The 22,360-nt window shown below is 27.0% G+C and overlaps 1 protein-coding gene across 3 annotated transcripts; it reads left to right on the forward strand.

Annotated features, from left to right (window-relative positions):
• Positions 1–1,027: 1,027 nt before the first annotated feature.
• Positions 1,028–19,744, forward strand: MICAL-like (protein). Of its 3 annotated transcripts, none has more exons than XM_086905773.1 (12): positions 1,028–1,545; positions 4,458–4,613; positions 4,959–5,217; positions 5,767–5,945; positions 6,862–6,950; positions 10,779–12,424; positions 15,202–15,397; positions 16,077–16,406; positions 16,697–16,832; positions 17,304–17,532; positions 17,669–17,781; positions 17,867–19,744. In XM_086905773.1, exons 3-12 carry the CDS (start codon positions 5,066–5,068, stop codon positions 18,055–18,057), a joined length of 3,261 nt encoding a protein of 1,086 aa, XP_086761899.1. In that variant the 5' UTR covers positions 1,028–1,545; positions 4,458–4,613; positions 4,959–5,065; the 3' UTR covers positions 18,058–19,744. The 3 variants fall into 3 exon arrangements, with proteins under 3 accessions (XP_086761899.1, XP_086761898.1, XP_086761900.1); XM_086905772.1 differs by having other exon boundaries at positions 1,030–1,545; positions 4,455–4,613; XM_086905774.1 differs by having other exon boundaries at positions 1,535–1,743; positions 4,455–4,613.
• The last annotated feature ends 2,616 nt before the right edge of the window (positions 19,745–22,360 follow it).

Genomic DNA, 22,360 nt, shown 5'->3' on the forward strand with positions numbered 1-22,360 from the left:
TATATTTGTTATATTAAATAATAATCTAATGTAATTATATAATAATGATATTTAATATGAAAATATTAAAGTATAGAATTCTTTTCAATATTAATTAATATGTACAAGCGTCATAGATTCAAGAAGCAAAATTCTATCTATTATAAAAAAGCATACATAATATATATATATATATATATATATATATATATATATATATATATATATAAAATATGAGAACAATATAAATTTTTTACAATAACTTAATCATTGTTAACTGTTGCTTATTAATTAATTAAATAAAGATTAAAAGAAAATTAAAATATTAAAATATCTTAATAACGTAACACAAAAATTAATATATATACAAACATACATATTAATGATTTTGAAATAAAATATATGCAAAATGTTACTACTATAATTATGTTATAATGATATATATATATATATATATATATATATATAGTATAATATAAAATAATGTAATAGCACTTTTGAAAATTTACAAAATAATTTACAAAGTACTATTATTTTTATCTATATTTATATTACATGATCAATATGAATTTTTATTTATAATTTTGTAGAAAAATTGTAATGAATTGAAATATATGATGAAAATTTTATATAAAATAATAATAATAATAATTTTAATAATTCAATTTTAATAATTTAATTCAAGTATTGAATATGTAGAGATACAATAATACAATATATTCAAAACACCAACGCAACGATTATTCATATATATATATATATATATATATATATATACATACCTAACCTACAAGATAAATTTAAAACTAATCATAGTATTATATTATTTATCCATGCGAAACGATATAAATATTTTTTTTTTATTAAACGACGAAAAAAAGTATAAAATGAAAAATGTATTATAACTACAAAATCAAAAAAAAAAGGAAAGTAAAACAAAGGTGGGGCGTATAACGTATGAGCAAGATAGGATAAGAAGGACGAAAGGATAAGAAAGAGAGAAAGAAGGGTGGTGGCATAAAATTAAGCGTATGATACTCGTGGCGTTTCAGTCATTGGATTGCACGTATGGTGTTAGTGATCTATCGAAATGTCTTTGACCGATCTTGACTTGATCAGTATCATTCAATTCTTTCTCGCGTGAAAGTGAATACACACACACATACACACACACACCATATATATATATATATATATATGTGTGTAAATAAAATTATAAAATATCAAAATATCACAAATTTATTTTTATTTTGATAAATTTATAGTATAAAAAATTTTGTGTCTCCTTTGTGTTGTGTATTTGTTATACTTACATACGACATTAAGGTTAGAAAAATCACTAGATATATATACATTATTCAATGTATCAAACTGTACACAAAATTGTTAAACAATAAATAGTTATAATAAATTATAGTATATTTATTGTGTGAATGTAAGAAATAAAATGTGTTAGGAAAATATATAATGTCATTAAGTTTTATCGAAGAATTTAAACTGTAACTTTAGTGGCAAACAGAAGGATCGAAACTGTTGGTGGAAGCAGAAACAGGTCATGCGAATGACGTAAGTTAACGGATCTCCGTATGGATAAATAATTTATAGAAAAGAACAAATGAAGTGAATAAAAAAAAAAAAGAAAAAAATTTTTGTTATATTTGAAAGAAAACTTGTTATAGTATGTTATTGTACATGTGTTATCACGTATGTTGTGTAGTATTTTAAAAAAAAAATATTAAAAAGAAATTATGTTTAACAATATAGGTATGTACATATTAATTATACAATGATATTAATTTCGCTTTTGCGAAGTTTTAAAAATTATTTTACTTTGCGTTTAATACATATGTATGTATATATATATATATGTTTATTGTACATATATACACATACATATATACATTTAGAAATAATTTAAAAATTATTTATAAAATATATATGTAAATTTAAATATATTTAAATTTTTATGATTATTGTATTTATATATGTATACAATGTAGAATATATTTGTTAACATTTATTTAAGCATTAATTTGTTGTTATGAATCTTTTGAAAGGAAACTATAGTTACACGTTGTTAATATTTCTTTTCTATCTTTTTATTAAGTTTAAAATTTAATTTTTTGTAATTACTTAACTTCCATCATTAAATTATTTATTATTGTGCTATATTTATAATATTTTATAAATATTCTTGTTATTTTAAATTTGTATCAATTAAATTACTTGTAAATTACTCTGAATTGTAGGATTTTTTAAAATATTTATGAAATTTTATAAATTTATTATATCTTATCGATTAATCAACTATATATTTTCCAAGTGTCAACAATATTAAACAATATTAAAATTTTGTTATATATTATTTTTGAATAAAACATATCAAAAATAATATACTTTATGAAATATGATAATTTATCAAATTATTTTTTCTTATATATTTAAGAAAAATAATTAAAAGTTGAATAAAACAAATAAGTTAAGCATAAATATATAATTCAATAAATATTATCATTTTCTTACTTAAATATATATTTTTTTACATCTTACTTTTTATAATTGTAAAATATAATTATGATCTTTTTGCAGTTTAATCGATTATGATAGTAAATTGATTAAATCACTAATCAATTTATTCGTTCATTTTCAATTTTCCTTTTTCAATTCTTTCTATTAAAATTAGTTGTATTTTTTATAAATTATGATTAAACTATAGATATTTATATAAGTATAATGTGTACAAATTATAAAATATGTTCGAATATGTATGAAATGCATAAATATCCATAATCTATACAATATTTTATTTTATTTATTATAATTTGATACATATATTATATATTATATACGTATATATATAATTCAACTAAATAATAATAATAATAATAATAATGGAATAAAATTTTTCATCATATAATGTTAAAATGATATGTATATATTTGGAAAACATGAGCAAAGGGAGATTGACTCAAAACAGAAATAGGCTTTTTTTTATTCTATATTTTAATTATTGTTATTTTTTTATATAGAAAGTTTTTATTATATATTGTATGTTTTAGATTAATTATTGCTTATATATTAGTTATAATTCAATAATATTGGTTGCTATGGCTTTGATAAATGTGTCATGGAGTATGCTTATAAATTCACAATGCAATAGTGAAAGGGAATATAAGGGTAACTCGGACTTGACCTAACGTGGGAGAGGGGCGTATATCCGTTCAAATGACTTTCATGTTTGATCAAAACTAAACTATTAGACAATATATATACATTTAAAATGAGCATAATTGATGTGTAAGAATATGTGCTATACGTATATATATATATATATTTATATTATACATAATATATATTTTTTTTGTATCGTTCGATACGAGATTGATAGAAACAAGCATCAATCAAATTAAATAGAATTGAAACTAACATGTACGCGATGATTTAGCTTCGGTTTAAAAAATGTAACTGCATTTTTTTTAAATACAATTTTACATGTTTTTTCACACAAGCTAATTCTCCAAAAGATAAAGAAATATCATTAATATTTACAAGATATTCTGAAAAATATTAATCGTAGAATTTTTTATTAATATCGCTTTGACAATATTTCTCATTTTTTATCGATCTCTCCTTATCCGTAAAAATAAATAGCGAATCATTCCACCAAATTGTCATTAAAATTTTCCGTGGATGAAGCGATATCTTCGAATTATGAGTAAATTAAATCTTATCTCTATCCAATTATCGAGCAAATCTATTTTATTCATCGTAAAGAATCTATATCTCATCACAAATAATAATTCGATCAAAAAATGGCTGGATTAGTAGATTAGTAATAGTTCATAAAAAAACATGGGGGAATAAAGGAAAAAAAAAAAAAAATGAAATGTTTAAAAATTCTACACTTTTCTTCACTCTTTATGATGTTTACGATATTATCCTAATTTATTATTACAAATGATTATTACCAAGTTTACATTCATATAAAATAATTATATAAATATCATTTAAAATTTATACGTATATAAAATTCAAAAAATAAATTGTAAAAATATGTAATTTTAAAACAATTTTTTTTTTTGTAAAATATAATTTATTCTCATATCGTTAAAGCAAAAATTATTCAAAAAATATCGTTTGATTAAATTGCAATAATTACTTGCTGTTTATTTTTTGATTTTACAACTTCAATCGTCAATTAATCATAAAGTATATTTACATCTTAATTTTGTCACCTTGATGATATTTCTAATAGTTTATTATTTTATAGTTTATTTTATATATATATAAGTTTCCATAAATTAAGGAATTTATGAAAAATTTAATTATTTTTGCGAAAATTTAATATTTTTTTTAAATATTTTTGGCATCAAAATATTTTTTCCATTTCTTTTTCTTACATAGTATATTTTCTTTCTTTTCATTACATAAAATGTTATATATCAATTACAATTTATTTTTTTTTTGTTGTATAGCAGAATATTGAAATGGCTTTCAAAAGGTGTATGTACGACTAAATAAGGAAAATGATATCGAGATTGCCTCATGGTCTCAAATGAATCCTGGTCTCGAATCATGTGGCGCAGCAATACTGAACGGTGGCCCGGAACGATTCCAAGGAACAAGTATGCAGGGTAAGTATCGATATAAAGCATGTATATATAAATTCGTACATGTATAAATTTTCTATAAATATTTCCAATTTAACATGCGCATGTTATCGTACACATATCTATATACACAAAATCTTTTGATTAATCTTTTAAGCGTTTGTAATTGAAAATTGAAATGTAATTTTATAATCTTCAATTTTTATTTTATAATATCCCAGATTGCAGTAGAATTGCTTAATCGTTAAGTTACTTTTTTCTCACGTTCTTTAAGATACACAACGCACAGTTTAGGAGTTTCGAATGGTAACAAAAGTGTGACCTCACACCGCATGAAACCTATATACTTTTGTTTATATTTCATTGCAGAGTCGCTTTGTGAGACTCGAAAGACAAATTATTTTTCCGTTGTTCATATAAATTTACGAAACAAGATTTAGAAGATTTTGACGATAAATAAATCAAAAATATATAAAATGAGTGAAAAACGAGGCACAAAAGCATTAGAACTTTGGTGCCGTCGAATAACCGAAGGTTATCCTGATGTAAATGTACAAAATATGACAACTTCTTGGAAGGATGGCCTCGCATTTTGTGCGATGATTCACCATTTCCGGCCTGATCTCATGTAAGTAAAATAGAAGTCAATAATAGTCGTAGATATAACAATGAAAATTTTTTTTAATTCAATTTTCCAAATATCTTGTAATTTTTATTCAAATTATTCGTAATTTCATCGATATTATAATAAAATGTCAAGTACTATGTTATTACGTATTAAAAAGAGTTAATTATTTATAAAATAATATATTTGATCAATTTTAAAGATCTTGATATATCTGATATTAAAATCAATGCTTTAAATAATTTTCTTTATTTGTATACATAACCGTTATTTGATATACGTAAAAATAGTTTCGATATCTTATATGATACTTGTAAAATTTCAGATTTCAGATTAAGATGTTTAATGTTTAACGTTTAAGATTTAATTTTAGTTAAATTTGAATTTTTTTTTTTAGTCGAAGTTTAAGCTTGGAAGATAGATTTATGTGTATTGCAGATAATTTATTGATTTAAAAACAAATTCGATTTCTTTTCTAAACTGAACTTATCACTTATAAAAAAGCATAAAGAATATAAAATAAAAATAATCTATTTTTTATATCGATTACAGTGACTTTGACAATTTAGACAAGAATGACGTGTATGGGAACAATGAATTGGCTTTTAGAGTCGCGGAACAACATCTTGGAATCCCAGCACTTTTGGACGCAGAAGACATGGCTTCCTGTGCTGTACCTGACCGATTATCAATTCTTACTTATCTTTCGCAATTTTATCAGACTTTTAGCGGTAAGTCCCACGGAAATAACAATTAATCTGTTATTACTGTATCCAATTTTCGAGAAAGGATTTAAAATCTATTAAATTCGATGATGACGAATATACGAATAATAATTCAATAGATAATAATATATTTCATTACAATATAGAATTTTTTTATTTATTCTTTTATAGCATGTTATAATAATACGTAATATTTGAACATTGATACTTTTAAAGAGCAGGAGGAGCGGAGCCGATTTTAAATAATGAAAAAAAATCGAACCGATTTTATTTGGAAAAATAAAATCGGTTGGATTATTTATTTTTTAAATAAATAAACTTTTTTAATTTTTTAAATAATAAACAAGTAGCTATCATTAATCATGCATGCTTGGCATCGCGATTATTATTTGCCTAGCACAGCATCTAGATAAAAGCATACAAATGCGATACACTGGTATTATTTCGAATGATACATACGATTCATTATATCGAAAGATAGATATGCGATATACGAGGGAAAAGTATCGGCAAAGTTGAAAAAGAAAATTTTCAAAATTTTTTTCGATCCAATTTGTATCACAGAGAAAACTTATGAAATAGCTGCAGAAAAAGTATGTAACGGTGTAGATCGATAACATAACCCAATCAATCGAATCAATATTTTTCTCTCTTTCAATTTTTATTATTCTCATGCGTGTAAATGAAACATGCCGCTTTTATAAACGTTTAACCGTCTAACTTTTTTCTCCTATATTTGTGATAACGGATATTTATCTTTATTATTTTCAGTTTCATAAATTTTACAATACCAATCGAAATTTAATTTTCACTATTTATATCGATATTCTATCGATTCACTACATTTAAATCGCGTATATCATGCAATATATATACAAATATATTTGTACGAGATATATATTATTTTTTTTTATCCTTATAGGTTCATCACCAACACGACATCCAGTGAGTAGAACGACTGAAACCACAGAGGAAAGAATCACGCAAGTGCCTGACTCTCCAAAAGAAAAGGTACAGAAGCCTTTGTTGTACGAAACGTAGAAAATTTTGGATCTTTCCCAAGTTAATTAATTCCAATTAGTTTAAAAGTTGAATTATAGATTTATGAATCCTTGAATCCTTATTGTTACACTTGGAATAATATAGTTTATATTTTTTAACAATAACGACTATGCAAGTATAGGGCATTTATTACATTATACATAGATGAAAGTAATATTTTGTCGAGATAGACATTCTCTTTCGAAAAAAGAGACAAACAAATTAAATTTACAAAAAGAAAAAAAAAATCTTATTCATCCGAAAAGTCTATTCTTTTGCTCTCTTTTTTTTTTTATATATATTTCTTGTGTAAAATATGTTTGTACGTTACATGTAATAATCGTTAAAATTTATCGCTAATTTATCATTTATTATTTTTAAGTTAAGTTTTATTTTATTCATTTATCTATATTGTTACTTTAATAAAAAATTTGATATTTTTTTATATCGTTTGATATATATATTTAAACTAATTTTAATTCATATTTTTAAAATAGTATTTACATATATTTTCAAATTCTCATGTTCGAACCTCCATTATTTCTTCTTGTTCAATATTAAAAAGTAATGAATATAATTTTGCGACAATAATAAGTTATCTATTTCACGTACAATTTATTCGTATTTTTCTAAAATGAAAAGATAAATTTTATTAATAATAGTAATAAATGTTGTATAAATATATAGCAAAGTAATTTGCATTTATTTAATTTATTTTTAAAATGTCGATAAATGTTGTATTATATTATCAAAACGAATATCATTAGTGAAACCTGGAAGAGTATGTTACATAGTTCATTCGTAATGTTAATAATATGTAATGGTAAAATTGTATTTCCGTAGAACTGAATTATACCACTTTATATTTATTTATGTCATTTCATCATTTATTTTTTTTTTAAATTAACCAAACAATGCACAAATTTTAAATTCGAAATAATCGAATTTGACTTTATCATATCGATGCGATGTTCTATTTGTATTATGGGAAAATGTAGCGAAAAGTAAATTTTTTAAATTATCCAGAGAGAGAGAGAGAGAGAGAGAGAGAGAGAGAGAGAGAGAGAGAGAGAGAGCGAGAGCGAAATCGAGAAAAAGCTTTCACACGATGAAAAATATTTCCACTTCATAGTTTGTTTTTTTACATATCTTGCGAAATATAAAATATAACGATTAATATTTTTCTTTTACGTTACAAATAATGTTACTAAATATGAAATGCGAACTATCGCTGAAAATTTGATGTATATTTATAAACTATACATAAATTAAATTTTTTAAATATATCATGATGAATAACGTATCTATTTTCTCAATAATACTTTTTCAATTTCGAGTTTCACACAGAATACGCGAAACTATATTAGTGCAACGGAAGAAAAAATTTATTTTCAAATAAAGGAAACTTTACACCATAATCTTAACTACGTGTTTCAACTACGCTTAAAATTTTATAAAAATTTTTCTTAAAGAGGGGAGAGCTAAAGAATAATAAATCTTTCGAAGAAACATTCAATTCGATGATTATTTAAAATCATTTTTTAAATTGTAATTTATTTATATCATTACACATCATTTCAACATGTCAATCGTTCAAACATAAATTTTATTCATTTTTGCATAGCTTTTTCCGCATACTCTTCTTTGTTCTTTCACTCATTACTTTATGCGTGCACACATCGCTGTACCTATTTTTTTTTTTGCAATAGAAAATATAGAATCCTATAGAAAATATGCGATAGAAAACTCGCGATAAATATGCAAGATATTTAACTACAGCATTGTAATATAGAGATATCTATATTACTTTAAATAAATAGATAAATCGGTCGACAAACACTTTTCTCGATTTCGAGATACAAATTTCCTCGTTCTTCTCGATTTTTCATTCTTACGATGAATATTTTTCTTTTAACTCATGTTTATTTTCGTATTATATGTTGATAAATTCGTTCGTGTATTTTGTAATATACAATATATAAATACAAAATGATTAATTGCTGAGAAATAGAAAAAAAAAGAATTGATGGCAAATATGAATCGTTACAACTTTTTCACTATTGAAAAGTGAAGGATAACGATTCGATATATCCATACTTATCGATTATTTACCAAGACAAATTCATGGACTGTTGAGAGAACACGATGTTATTAATTCTCCATACATGGAATTTCTATTACTCGAACTTTGATACGCAAATTTCAGTGATCAGATATAAAATTGAAATTTCTATAATAGATTCCCTTTTTAAAATATATCGAATTTCGAATATTATAATTTTTTTCGTTACAACATGTCATGATTTCTATCTTCGATTCTAAGGTCATCTTGTATCGTATAACTTATGCGAACAAAAGTTTAGGATTTAGATTTTGAATCTAGAAATATATATTTTTAATGTTTTATACATAACTAAAAATAAATGAAGATTCCAATTCAATTTTTTTTGTAATTCTACTTGTAATTCTTGTTATTTTTTTTTCAAAAACATCGATACTTTATATATTTATTATGTTTGTCAATTTATTTATCATAGAGGTTATTTCGCATGTAACCAACGATATTATATAGATAGCAAAAAATCGATCAACAATTTTAATAATGTATTTTATTTTTCATTAATGTTCATCATTTCATTAATGTATCCGTATTATATATCGAATTCCTCTATGCGTGGAAGGATATATCGATCCGTATGATCGAAGCCAGACATTTCATAGTCTCTTTCACAAATGGTCATCTCCATTTCATTGAAAACAATTTTCACCATCCAATGTCTAGGGCAAGGATTGTCAGTCGTAGCCCTACTGATGAGTCTGACTGACAATCCCCAGACAGTCATTTGTACATATATTTCATCTTCTATTGCTCTTCATTTCTCGCATAATCCGTTACATTGAACGAGATTAGGGATAAAAGACAAGAATCCAGTTACATTTTTACGAGTCGATTATGATATTCGAACGTGAACTATGAAAATTGCGTGGCTTTGCCAAAGATCTTCGCGGTTCCCGTGGATGCACATTTCACGCTATTTTTATTCATCGTCGTTAGATATTTTGTTCCTCTTACAAGTAATCTCTGTTTCTTTGAAAACAATTGAAAAACGTTCATCACCCAACGTCTAGGGCAGGGGTTGTCAGTCAGTGTAGCTCTAGCGATGAGTTTGGCTGCCAATCCCGAGACGAAACGTATCCCTCTTTGCCCTATCATTTTTGTTTTTCGTTCTTTACTCTATTATTTCTACCAGCTACAATATACAAAAATTAGGAAATTTTAACAATCAGTCCCATTCGATGTATCGAATTTTATGTAATCGAGTCATTCCATCATAAGATATTTTATTTAAAAACCAAATTTCGATAAAAATAATAATACTCATATGTTCATTCTTCATCCATAATATATTCTTTATTTTCCTTTCAAATAAATTTTTTTTTTTTAATCTTCTTATTTGAAAAACAAAATTTATTCTTTTTCGCGTTGATTTATTGACCAAAATAAGCGGTAAATTTTTTGACGTTAAGTCAAAAACACGTAGCGAATGTGACGAACGTATCGATATTAAATCTTTAAATCTTTCGTTTTATATCATTTTCTATTATTGCTTTTATCTGAACAAAATACAATGAGAAATTGAAACTGTATTTTTAAAAAAACTATATTACTAATAAAATTACGAATGATATTATTATACTAAACACCATTAACGCATTCATCATATTCTATTTCTATGTTATCAAAATATATAATAATAATATACGTAAAATATACTAAAATTGTTTCAAATTCTGCAGGAGGCGTCGTATCTGGGTATGCGGAAAGATCGCTGCGTTGTATGCGGACTCCCTATTTTCTTAGCGGAAAAATTGGTACTCGCTCGTGTCGCTTATCATCGTACCTGCTTTCGTTGCGCTCGATGTAACAATCAATTGACTATTGGTAATTATTACGAAACCGAAGAAGGACAATATTGCTGCGAAACATGTCCGGATGAAGAAATTCCGGTAGCCATAACGCGAAATTGCGACGAATCTTCGCAATTTAGTAGAGTTGAAAAAAACAAGATCGATTCGAATTATCAACAATTTCTTAGTGATGAAAAACGTATAGATAAAAGAATATTTAATCTCGATCCCGTTAACAAATTGGATCATCAAGATCGTATTGTCCCTGACTTACTGGCACAAACTTCTCGATTACGTTTTAATTTCATATCGAATCAATTGTTGTTCGAAGAGGGTGAACAAAAATTTCTCGTCAATAATACGCATACAACGAATGAAAATCAAAACAATTTCGATCGTAGCACAAATTTCACATCTTCGGCTAATTGTAAATCCGAAAGCGAAAATGATGGAAATAACGAACTTGATTCTTCGAAATTAGAATCGGCTTTGACTTCTTTGAAATTAGGATCCGTTGACAAGGAAAATGTAACAGAGACGAACGACTACGACGATTATTACGTCGAATCAAATACCAACGAACAAGATGAACAAAAATCTGCTAATTCCTTTCAATTCGATTCAATTACGGATAAATCATCGTGTGAATCTAACGACAAAAAATTAATAGATCAATCCGTTGAACATAATGGTCAACGTGATAAGAATACCTCTTCTATAATCGAAAAAACAATCAAGATTTTTGACAAGACGAAGCAAGACGAAATTAAAATGTACAATAACGAAGATCGAGATATCGAAACGTTAAATAAGAAGATCGAACAAATCGAAGAATACGACGTAATAGGGAAAAGTGAAAAAAATTCGATGATAAATCCAGATACGACCGAAAGTATCATCGGTCAAAATGCTGCTTTAAAAGATGTTGTAAATATTGAAACAGACGATTCGACGCAAATGGATACTTTCGAACAATCGTTACCACATGCGACCGAAATTAATGAAAATTTATCGATTCTTTCGGATATAACAAATAGGGAATTCGAAACATATACAACGGTTGCGACACACAAATTAAATTCTAATTTAAACGAAGATTATCCTGAAGATTTGAATCCCTTTAAAAGTGACGAAGAAGAAGAAGAAGAAGAAGAAGGAGAAGAAGAAATGGAAGAAGAAGAAGAAGAAGAAGAAGAAGAAGAAGAAGAAAAAGAAGAAAAAAAAATTTCTGACAAATATGTTCCGACAATTATGAATACTACAGAAATTAGCAAAATTTTGACAAATCCATTCGAAAATGAAGAAGAAGTAAAAAGAAAAGATATTATTCCGCCGAGGCCAGCGATCAGATCTAATTTTAACGGTAATACAGTTAATCGGCAATTTTCAAAAGAAAGACCAACAAAAAGACGTTTAGCCGCACCACAAATTAATTTAAATCCATTTTGGAGCGACGAAGATGATCATAATAGCGATTTGGAATCTAAAGAAAAAACATGTGAAATGATGCCTACACCTAAACCACGCACAATTAAGTACGTATAACGATGAAACATTTTTTAACGTAATATATTTTTGATCGATGGTGGTTAAATACCGATATCATGCTTTAAATTTAAAAAACAAAAAGCGGCAAATTTCCATGTATCGCGATGCTTTATATCCTGGCTTTTAAAAAAAATTTTGCTTTGCAAATTGATTATCGCTATTCCCATCATTTCTCGAAAGCGTCTTCGTTATATTAAATGTAGTTTTCCTAACAAGCCTATTCAACATAAACGTAAATCGTCATTCGTTTCGTATTTTTATTTCATTTCTTTATTCTTCATCATCTTACGTCGAGAAAAAATTTCTCGCGCAAAATTTCTCTGTCAAATATTTTTTTATTTATTATCTTATATAGCGATTACAAGAATATCTTACAAGAATTTCTTTCTTTCTTTCTTTTTTTTTTTTTCACAGTGAAATCTATCCATTCTCTCGAATATTTCGAATTTTTATTCTCTAAACCATTACGATACAAAATCGTTCAAACATTGCAACCCAACAATCGATAATACCGATACGACGATCATCTTCAAAAAATTATTTTTTATTTCAATATTGATACGAATATACAATATACAAATATTATCGCTCATGCAAATCATTAAGATAGAGATCGACGACATTCTTTGATTAATTATATTAAAACGATATAAAGAGTTACCAAGTTTTAAAAAATATTTAAATTTAGAAAATATTTACATATACGTGCCAAAACGAAGCTTTAGATGCATTTTTGTATCTTTACTTTTTGTCTTTGTCTATTTTTAAATTTTTTCGACGTATTAAAATAATCTTTGAAAAAATTTTTCTTCCCATCCATTTGTAAACACCTTGTAATATATTATATATACGTACATATTATATTATATTCTATGTATACATAGAATAGTATCGCTTTTCTCCGAGAGTGATTCTCTGATCTTCCATTACTATTCTTTCTCATTCTTTATTGTCATTCTTATTTCTTTTTGTACATATCACTTTTTTTTCTTGTCATTATCAAAACATAAACGTAAATTAAAATCGTAAATTAAGATCAGTTTAATCGATTAAAAAACCGCGTATCATTTTTGAACCAAACTGTTGCCAATTTATTACCACATAAATACTAATATATAAACCGTATAGAAAATTTGCTATTTTTTTGGGGGGGGAGGAGGAAATTGGAGGAAAATATAATCTGTTTATGAGAATAAGAAAAGAATATTATACGTAAATATTTCGTTATAAAATTATAAATAAATATCGAACCGATAAATTGACTTTTCAACAAAGCGACTCAATCGGAATCAATCAATCAAAAAAGAACATGTTCGTTTTTTTCGAGAGTTTAAAAATTTCGACTATAAAAATAAGAGGATCGAGACGTGCGAGAAAATGTCCAATCAATGATTCAAAATTGTCGGGATTCTTGAGAATTTCTTGAGACTTGTTCTTTTAATTTTGCGAACGAGAGTAATCCCAAAATGTTATTCAGTTCTTTGAGATCCCGATATTTTCAAGAATCCCGACAATCTCGAATTATAGGAAATACTTCTCTACTTTTTCTCGACATATCCCGAACGTTTTCGGGTTCTCTTTTTTAATATTTACTAATCGACATTTTTATTCTTTTATCAGGATTTTAAGAATTTACCGCGGGGTAAGTACAGAATCGAATTCTATAATTCTTTGTACAGTACTTTGATGTTTTTTTCTTTTTTTTTTTATTTTCTTATCCAACGTATAACATATTAAACATATAACAACATTATAACAACATTATAACAACATTTAATAATTATCCAATCAACGGATATTTTACTACGGATAATTAAAATCGAATACTCAATTTTTTCTTATCATTTATTTTACATTTTTACATGTAAGTAATTATCGTTTTATCGTTTCAATTTTTTTTCAATTATTAAAAAGGAAATGTTAAATAAAATATACCGAGAGTCACGGTATATTTTACCCGACTTTATTTTTTTTTTTTTTTTTCATATTGCATAACTAAGACTATAGCTAAGATCGAAGAACATGTTCGTTGGATCAAATGTTCGTTGATACAACGGGCTTTCGTATTAAAAAATATTTTTCTTTAAGAATGATCGTTTACTTTATCGTATATACATATATATATATATATATATATATATATATATATATATATATATATATATATAAATAATTGCCAAGATTATTTATAAATATGGTTTTAAGGATTAAATAATTTTTAATCATTATTAAAGTTGATTCAAAAAGAAAAAAAAAACAGAAAAAAGTCACCAAATGTACAGAGTGAAATTCTTGCGTCTTCGTAATATACGAAGAGAATAAGACGAACAATGATCATCCCCAACACGTGCTCAAAAGTTGAGAACGAGGAATACATTTTGCGATATGCAGAACTTATTGGAGGAAATTTCACGTTCAAATTTACGATCTTTAAAAAATGAAAATAAACGTTCAATTTGGTATGATATGAATATGATAATAATATGATAATAAAAAATAAACATTTAAATTACGTTTAACATTATTAATTTCATTTTGAAAATCTTGGAAAAGGAGGAAATCTTGAAAAAAGATCAGTTTTTTAAGATATATGTATCCGTCATACGTTTTCATATATTCGCAAAAATGAATCTAACAAATTTTTCTCCATATTTTATCTAATATGGATTTATCTCTCGTGTTTTATTTTTTTCATATTTTATCTAATCGAATTCCAAAGAAAGAATTCAAATTTATTTTGTTTTTCGCTTGTTTTTTGTTATAGACACGATGAGGGGATAAATGTAACCGAACAACAAGGATCGAGCCAAATTCACCATCATTCGCTCATATCGAACAATAATCTAAGAAGTTCAGAATCAAATATACGCATTGGAGGAACTTACAGAAAAAAGAAACCGGCTCCATTACCACCTACGAAAAAGGAATCGTGTCTTTCCGATCAACCTTCCATATCCAAAGTAGAGTGCAATTTTAAATATATCTATAATATATATACAGTACCGGACAAATGTATTCGGATAATTATAATTTACATATTTTTGGTACAAACGTGTTCTACTGCAGATTGTTTACCATTCATATGTCACTGGTCAGTATAGAAGTTACACGGTGTTTATATTTGCGTTTTGTTACGTATAAAGTAAGTTTTCTCTCGTATTCGCTTGGACGTAAAGTATTCGGACGTTTCAGTTTGCACGTTGCACGCAATTTATATTCCAAATTTTAAATATTTGTTAATTTTGTTTTTATGTCTTTATTTAACTTTTCCTAGCATGGCGCGAGAACAAAGTTTAGCAAAATCTATAAAAGAAAAAATTATAAAAGCGTTAACGGAGAGTCATTATCCAATGTATCATGACGTTTCGATATTCCAAAGTAAAACCGTGTATATATATATATAATAACACGTATTTTAATAGTAAACGCATGTTGTAGGGATGGCATAACGTTAACGGTAGAGAAGGATAATCGTTATGAGAATTTCGCAAGAAATAATGAATAATAAACTTGAGCGAGATAAATCGTTGATCAACGGCCACGTTGAGAAGCAATTATGCATCAATTATCGGAGCTATTATTACATATACGATGTTTGATCTAAAAAATATACTGATAATATAATTTTTATTATATTAGGAATCATGCGTACACGTAACACCTAAGATGCGTAAGACGAAGCCAGCTCCACCACCACCACTACCATCACTACCATCAGCATCATCATCGTCATCTTCACCAATAGTTCTAGCAACGTCTAATTTTGAAGGATCTTCTATAAATCGATGTAACGCGTGGGAAGATCAAAAGACTAATAAAAACGAGACAAATAGAAATAGACAGAGTTTCACGCACATGTCGTGCGAAGAAAATTTCCATTATGTGTCATATTTAGATAAAAGTATAGAAGGAAAATGGAAAAGAAAGAAAGGACCTGCTCCACCATGTCCAATACCACATAAAAGAAAGGTAAATCTATATTTATTTTACATTAATTTTTTTTTACAAAATTTTGAAATAATAACAACAAACTCTATAATTTGTATTTTTCTTTTCATTTTTTTTTCTTTCTTTCTTTCTTTCTTTCTTTTTTTTTTTTTTTTTTTTCATAATCACAAGCGTCAAATTAAACTTTTACGAATAATTCTATCAATGTTTTCTATTAATATTATCTAATATTTTCATATTCGTTGCTCGTAACATCTTCATCAAAAGAAAATTTAAACGATTAAATTAATAAGTTTGGTTTTGAATTTTAGATAAAGGTAATGTCCCTTAAAGATGTTAAATTGGAATTGGATGAAATAGAAGTGCAACAGCAAGGACTGGAAAAGCAAGGTGTACGATTGGAACAATTGATAAGAAGTAAATGCGAATCCGGATCTAGAACCGATAGTAATTATTTTAATACACTTTATTTTAATAAAAATTAGTTGTTATCCATTTGGTATATACGATTATTATTATTATTATTATTATTATTATTATAGAGACGAATGTGCTTGTAATATATAGGATATTGTATTCGATCTATATATAGATTGGAGTAAAAACCGGAATAAAAACGAAAATTATGCGAAAATAACGAAAATTCAAGTTTGTTTTCCTATTGGCTGAAACTATTATACATTCGTTTGTATAAGAAGATGTTCTAAACGATTTTCAATGGATATTTTTTTTTTTCTTAACGAATCGCCAATTCGTTAATAATTAAAAAATTCATTTTCGTTTCATTTTGTCTCGTGCATGTATCGCGATCGTAATCGTTATCGTAAATTTTCCATCGAACTAAAATATTTATCAAACGTTACATTTTAATATTTAATATAATCAATGTTTAATATATTAATAACATAAACATTACAGATATTTCTCTTGGAACCGACGTAGAAGAATTGGTTTTAGAGTTATTTACTTTGGTAAACGAGAAAAATGAGTTATTCAGGCGACAAGCTGAATTAATGTTGCTGCGAAGACAACAAAGATTAGAAGAGGAACATGCGGAGGTTGAATATCAAATTCGATGTTTAATGATGCAACACGATTCGACCAAAACGGATTTTGACAAACAAAGAGAAGAAGCATTAATACAAAGGTATCGTATAACTTTCTTATTCTTTCTAATTAATATATACGTAGATTAACCGTTTAATTAAAATATAAATTAAAAATAGCGATTGATCATGAATAAAAAAATAATTTCTTATCGTGTTTTCTTACATTCACGACAGATTGGTAGAAATTGTGGAAAGACGCAACGAAATCGTTGATTGTTTAGAAATGGATCGTCGTAGAGAAATGGAAGAAGACTGGAGCATTCATCATCATATGGATTTGTTCGTTGGTAAATAAAATGCTCGTTACGAATTCTTTTTTTTTTTTTTTTTTTTTATCAATAAAATTATTAGATCAACATATTTATTTAACAGCCAAAAATAAGAACGAATCATCGTTGTGTAACGATACGGATATAATCGAGAAGAAGAAACGAAAACAAAATAAACAAAAAGAAAAGATAAAAGAGAAAAAACTGAAGAAAATATCGAAGAAAGATATCGATAAGGACGTGGATGAAATTGAATTAACGCTTAAACGACACACAAAGCGAAAATGGTTTTAATTCGATGTATCGATGTAGCATAATCGATATATTTATAAACTGTATCGTATAAATTTATACAAAATCGTTAACACAAATTAAGTTATTCTTAACGTAAAGTTATCTTCGAAGAGATGTGCTCGGTACTTTTCATAATCGAAATCGGCACGATGTCTCCGTCAAGTATGTTTCGCGTCGCGATAGGGACTCGGAAGTATTCTTCTTAATCTTAATCTTAATCTTAATCTCGAAAGATCGACGATCGATCGTAAAATACGCCGTACACGATAAGACTTGGCATGCGCGATTAGTAATCTCGATATTATTCTTACTTTGTTGTATCTGAATCGATATATGATCTGAATCTCTGCTCCGTACAAAGTATATTCATATAGCGAGATTCGTCATTCGATCTCGAGACGAATCTCGTCGCGTTTAAGCTTATTTACTTATCATGCCTGACTTAGAAAGTGAAAGGATAACATGAAAATCGAGACGATCACCTCGAGTATTTATTGTATAAATTACCGATAGAAAATATTACCTCGAGGGCCATAGGAGAGTTTTTATCATAAAAAAAAAATATATATATATACATGTCGCTCATTTATCGCAACAATGATATAAGATGAAAATTATTAGGAACGAGATAAGAAAATGAATAAAACGAAAATGAGTTTCAATTCTTGTAAGAAATTCTTACAACTTAATTAAAACTTGTACTTGAAAATTGAATGAATTTTTAAAAGTTCATCAATGAAACTCTATTAGTGATAGTAAAAAGTACAGACAAAAAAAAAAAAGAAAGAAAAAAAAATTCATTTTATATCGAAAATAACTAAAAAATGGCAAACGTTTTCAGTTATATTATCGTTGCACGACAATATAATAAGCGACATGATTTTTTTTTTCTTTACAAAGTTTATAATAATACATTTAAACGCTTCGTGTAATATTTCAGATGTACAATTTTAATTAAATGTAATTACATATTCTTTATGTATACATTATATATAACATTTGTGTCAAATTATTTAACACAATACCGTTATATGTATTAAAAAATAATATCGAAAGTAAAGATCACATCACACAAGAATTAGTAAAACCGAATGAAATTTATATCCAAATTTATATCGTAATTTAAAAATTATTTCCATTATAATTGAAAAAAATCTTTAAGATTTTAATACGATATATATGTAATATCCCGTCCATAAGTGGCCGGACACTTAAGATACGAGCGATTTTATACCATGAAACGATTTGTATCACGAAATAAAATTAATATTTATTACGCACATGTATCGTGCGGAGCTCAAGAGTTTATCGCCTAGAAGGAATACAGATTTAATCGGTCAAGACTATTCCTTTATTCTTATAGTTTCAAGAGATATATCGCATAAGTAAGTTATTTTTTTTTTACTTTTTTTATTTTTTGGCAATAAGGATCAAGAAGAATCACATCTATTAATTCGATACGTAAAGGAAAATGAATAGGAGTCGAGTAAGATAGAGAGACATACTTCAAATATTGGTGAAAGTATCGATAAACGAGGATAAGCGAATCGAACGAGAAACCTCTCTCTTGTCCCTGTGCCGTCCTGATGTCAAATTCCTGAGTTCCGCACAGTATTATAATGTTAAAAATATGTCAAATTACACGTCAAAAATCATATAAAAAATAAATATATATATATATACGAAATTAATCTTTTCATTCATATTTTATTCATCCCTCTGTGTCTACGATCGTTTCAACTAACAACGATATTCTATTTTCCAACAATATTATTATTTCCTGAGCCATTATATCATAATATTCGTAACAATATTAATTTTTATTTTATTATTTTATCAATCGTTATCACGATCTTTTTTTTTTTTGGTTCTAATCGTTTCATTCTCTCTTTTATCGATTTATGATTTATTGACTTATAATTATGTTTTTATATTTTATTTATTTAACAATCACTTACATTTTAACATTCTATTATGTTATATAGCGATAAAATCTTTCGGGGAACACAAGGAATACGTCCGTTTTGCTCCGTATTCGAAAAACGACTATGTTTAATCGATACGTATACAATAACAATCGACGCGATATCGTGCCGCGATTTACGTTCGCTATAATAATTCCTAAGAATATTAATATTTATTTCATTTTATCAGTATATCAATCATTATCACGGTGCTTCTTTTCTTCTGTTTTTACGTTACGTCTATAGGTTTTTTAATTTTAACATTTCTTTTTTCTTTCATTTTTCGAATAGTTTAATTTAATTTTCATTATTAAATCACGAGATTTATAAAAAGATCGAACAATACTTTTTCTTTATCTTTTCTTTTATTTTAATCATTTTTGTTGAATCATCGTTCGAATTATCAGTATCGTAACTCCATTTAATCGTGAAAATTTAGTTACGCATTTTATTTTTTTTTGGTAAAGGTATCTTTTATATATTTTTATTATAAAAGAATTTATCGCTTCTTTTTTTATTATTATTAATCGTTGCGCTTTATTACTTTTAACGATAAAATGAAATAATTTCAATTGGTTCAATTCAAGGAAATAATTTCTTTTTTCGATATTTTCGTTCGTATATTTTATTTTTGTTTTATCGGTACAATTTTGAATGATTTATTTTTCCTAATAGAAAAATTGTTATGTATCGGACGAAGTAAAAGAAAAAAAAAAATGGAAAATAGGATGGAAATTAAATTTTTAAAAGAGACATCGAAAAATAGATGAAATTCGAAATCCGGATGAAATAGTGGATAGATCACTGACAAACGACGTATCAATGGTCTTCGGTTAGATTCTTACAGTACGGAATTTCTTCTCTTTTCTTCCTTAAATAAAAATGTTTTTTTTCTGCCGATTGAACGACGAAAACGATCTCGAAGGATGAAAGAAAATCGAAATTAAAAAAAATTCGCAAAAATATAATTCTCAGGTAACTTAAATAGCCAAAAATTAAACTTTTTCGCTAAAGAGGCTGTGCGAAGTTGAAACGCTGCTTTCTTCCGCACACGGAAGAACTCGGATTCGAGAATCGCTGTTTCGAATATGGAGTATTTTCGCGAACGATGGACAATTTCTAAAAATTGCCACGAGGGAACGTTTTTCCCCGATATAAAAATTTGAAAAGTACTATATCAATTCCTCTTCACACGGTCATTTATCAATTCTTCTTCAGATGCTCATTTATCAATTCCATTTCACAGGCTCATTCCTCTTCACACGGTCATTTACCAATTCCTCCTCAAACGCTTATTTATCAATTCCTCTTCACACAGTCATTTATCAATTCCTCTACACACGGTCATTCATCAATTCCTCATCACACGGTCGTTTATCAATTCCTCTTCACACGGTCGTTTATCAATTCCTCTTTCCACGGTCATTCATCAATTCCTCCTCACATGCTCATTTATCAATTCCTCTTCACACGGTCATTTTTCGATTCCTCTTCACACGGTCATTTATCAATTCCTCTTCACACGGTCATTCATCAATTCCTCTTCACACGGTCATTTATCAATTCCTCTCCACACGGTCGTTTATCATTTTCTCTTCACACGGTCATTTATCAATTCCTCTTCACACAGTCATTTATCAATTCCTCATCACACGGTAATTTATCAATTCTCCTTCACACGGTCGTTTATCAATTCCTCTTCACACGGTCGTTTATCAATTCCTCTTCACACGGTCGTTTATCATTTTCTCTTCACACGGTCATTTATCAATTCCTCTTCACACAGTCATTTATCAATTCCTCCTCACACGGTCATTCATCAATTCCTCTTCACACGGTCATTTATCAATTCCTCTACACACGGCCATTCATCAATTCCTCTTCACACGGTCATTTATCAATTCCTCCTCACACGGTCATTTATCAATTCATCTTCACACGGTCATTCATCAATTCCTCTTCATACGGTCATTCATCAATTCCTCCTCACACGGTCATTTATCAATTCCTCTTCACACGGTCATTTATCAATTCCTCTTCACACGATCAGTCATCAATTCCTCTTCACACGATCAGTCATCAATTCCTCCTCACACGGTCATTTATCAATTCCTCTTCACACGGTCATTTATCAATTCCTCTACACACGGTCATTCATCAATTCCTCCTCACACGGTCATTTATCAATTCCGCCTCACACGGTCATTTATCAATTTCTCTTCACACGGTCATTTATCAATTCCTCTTCACACGGTAATTTATCAATTCCTCTACACACGGTCATTCATCAATTCCTCATCACACGGTCGTTTATCAATTCCTCTTCACACGGTCGTTTA

This window comes from Apis florea, unplaced genomic scaffold, assembly GCF_048593485.1.
Source record: "Apis florea isolate Af1SG1 unplaced genomic scaffold, ASM4859348v1 contig_2492_pilon, whole genome shotgun sequence".
Taxonomy (NCBI): domain Eukaryota; kingdom Metazoa; phylum Arthropoda; class Insecta; order Hymenoptera; family Apidae; genus Apis; species Apis florea.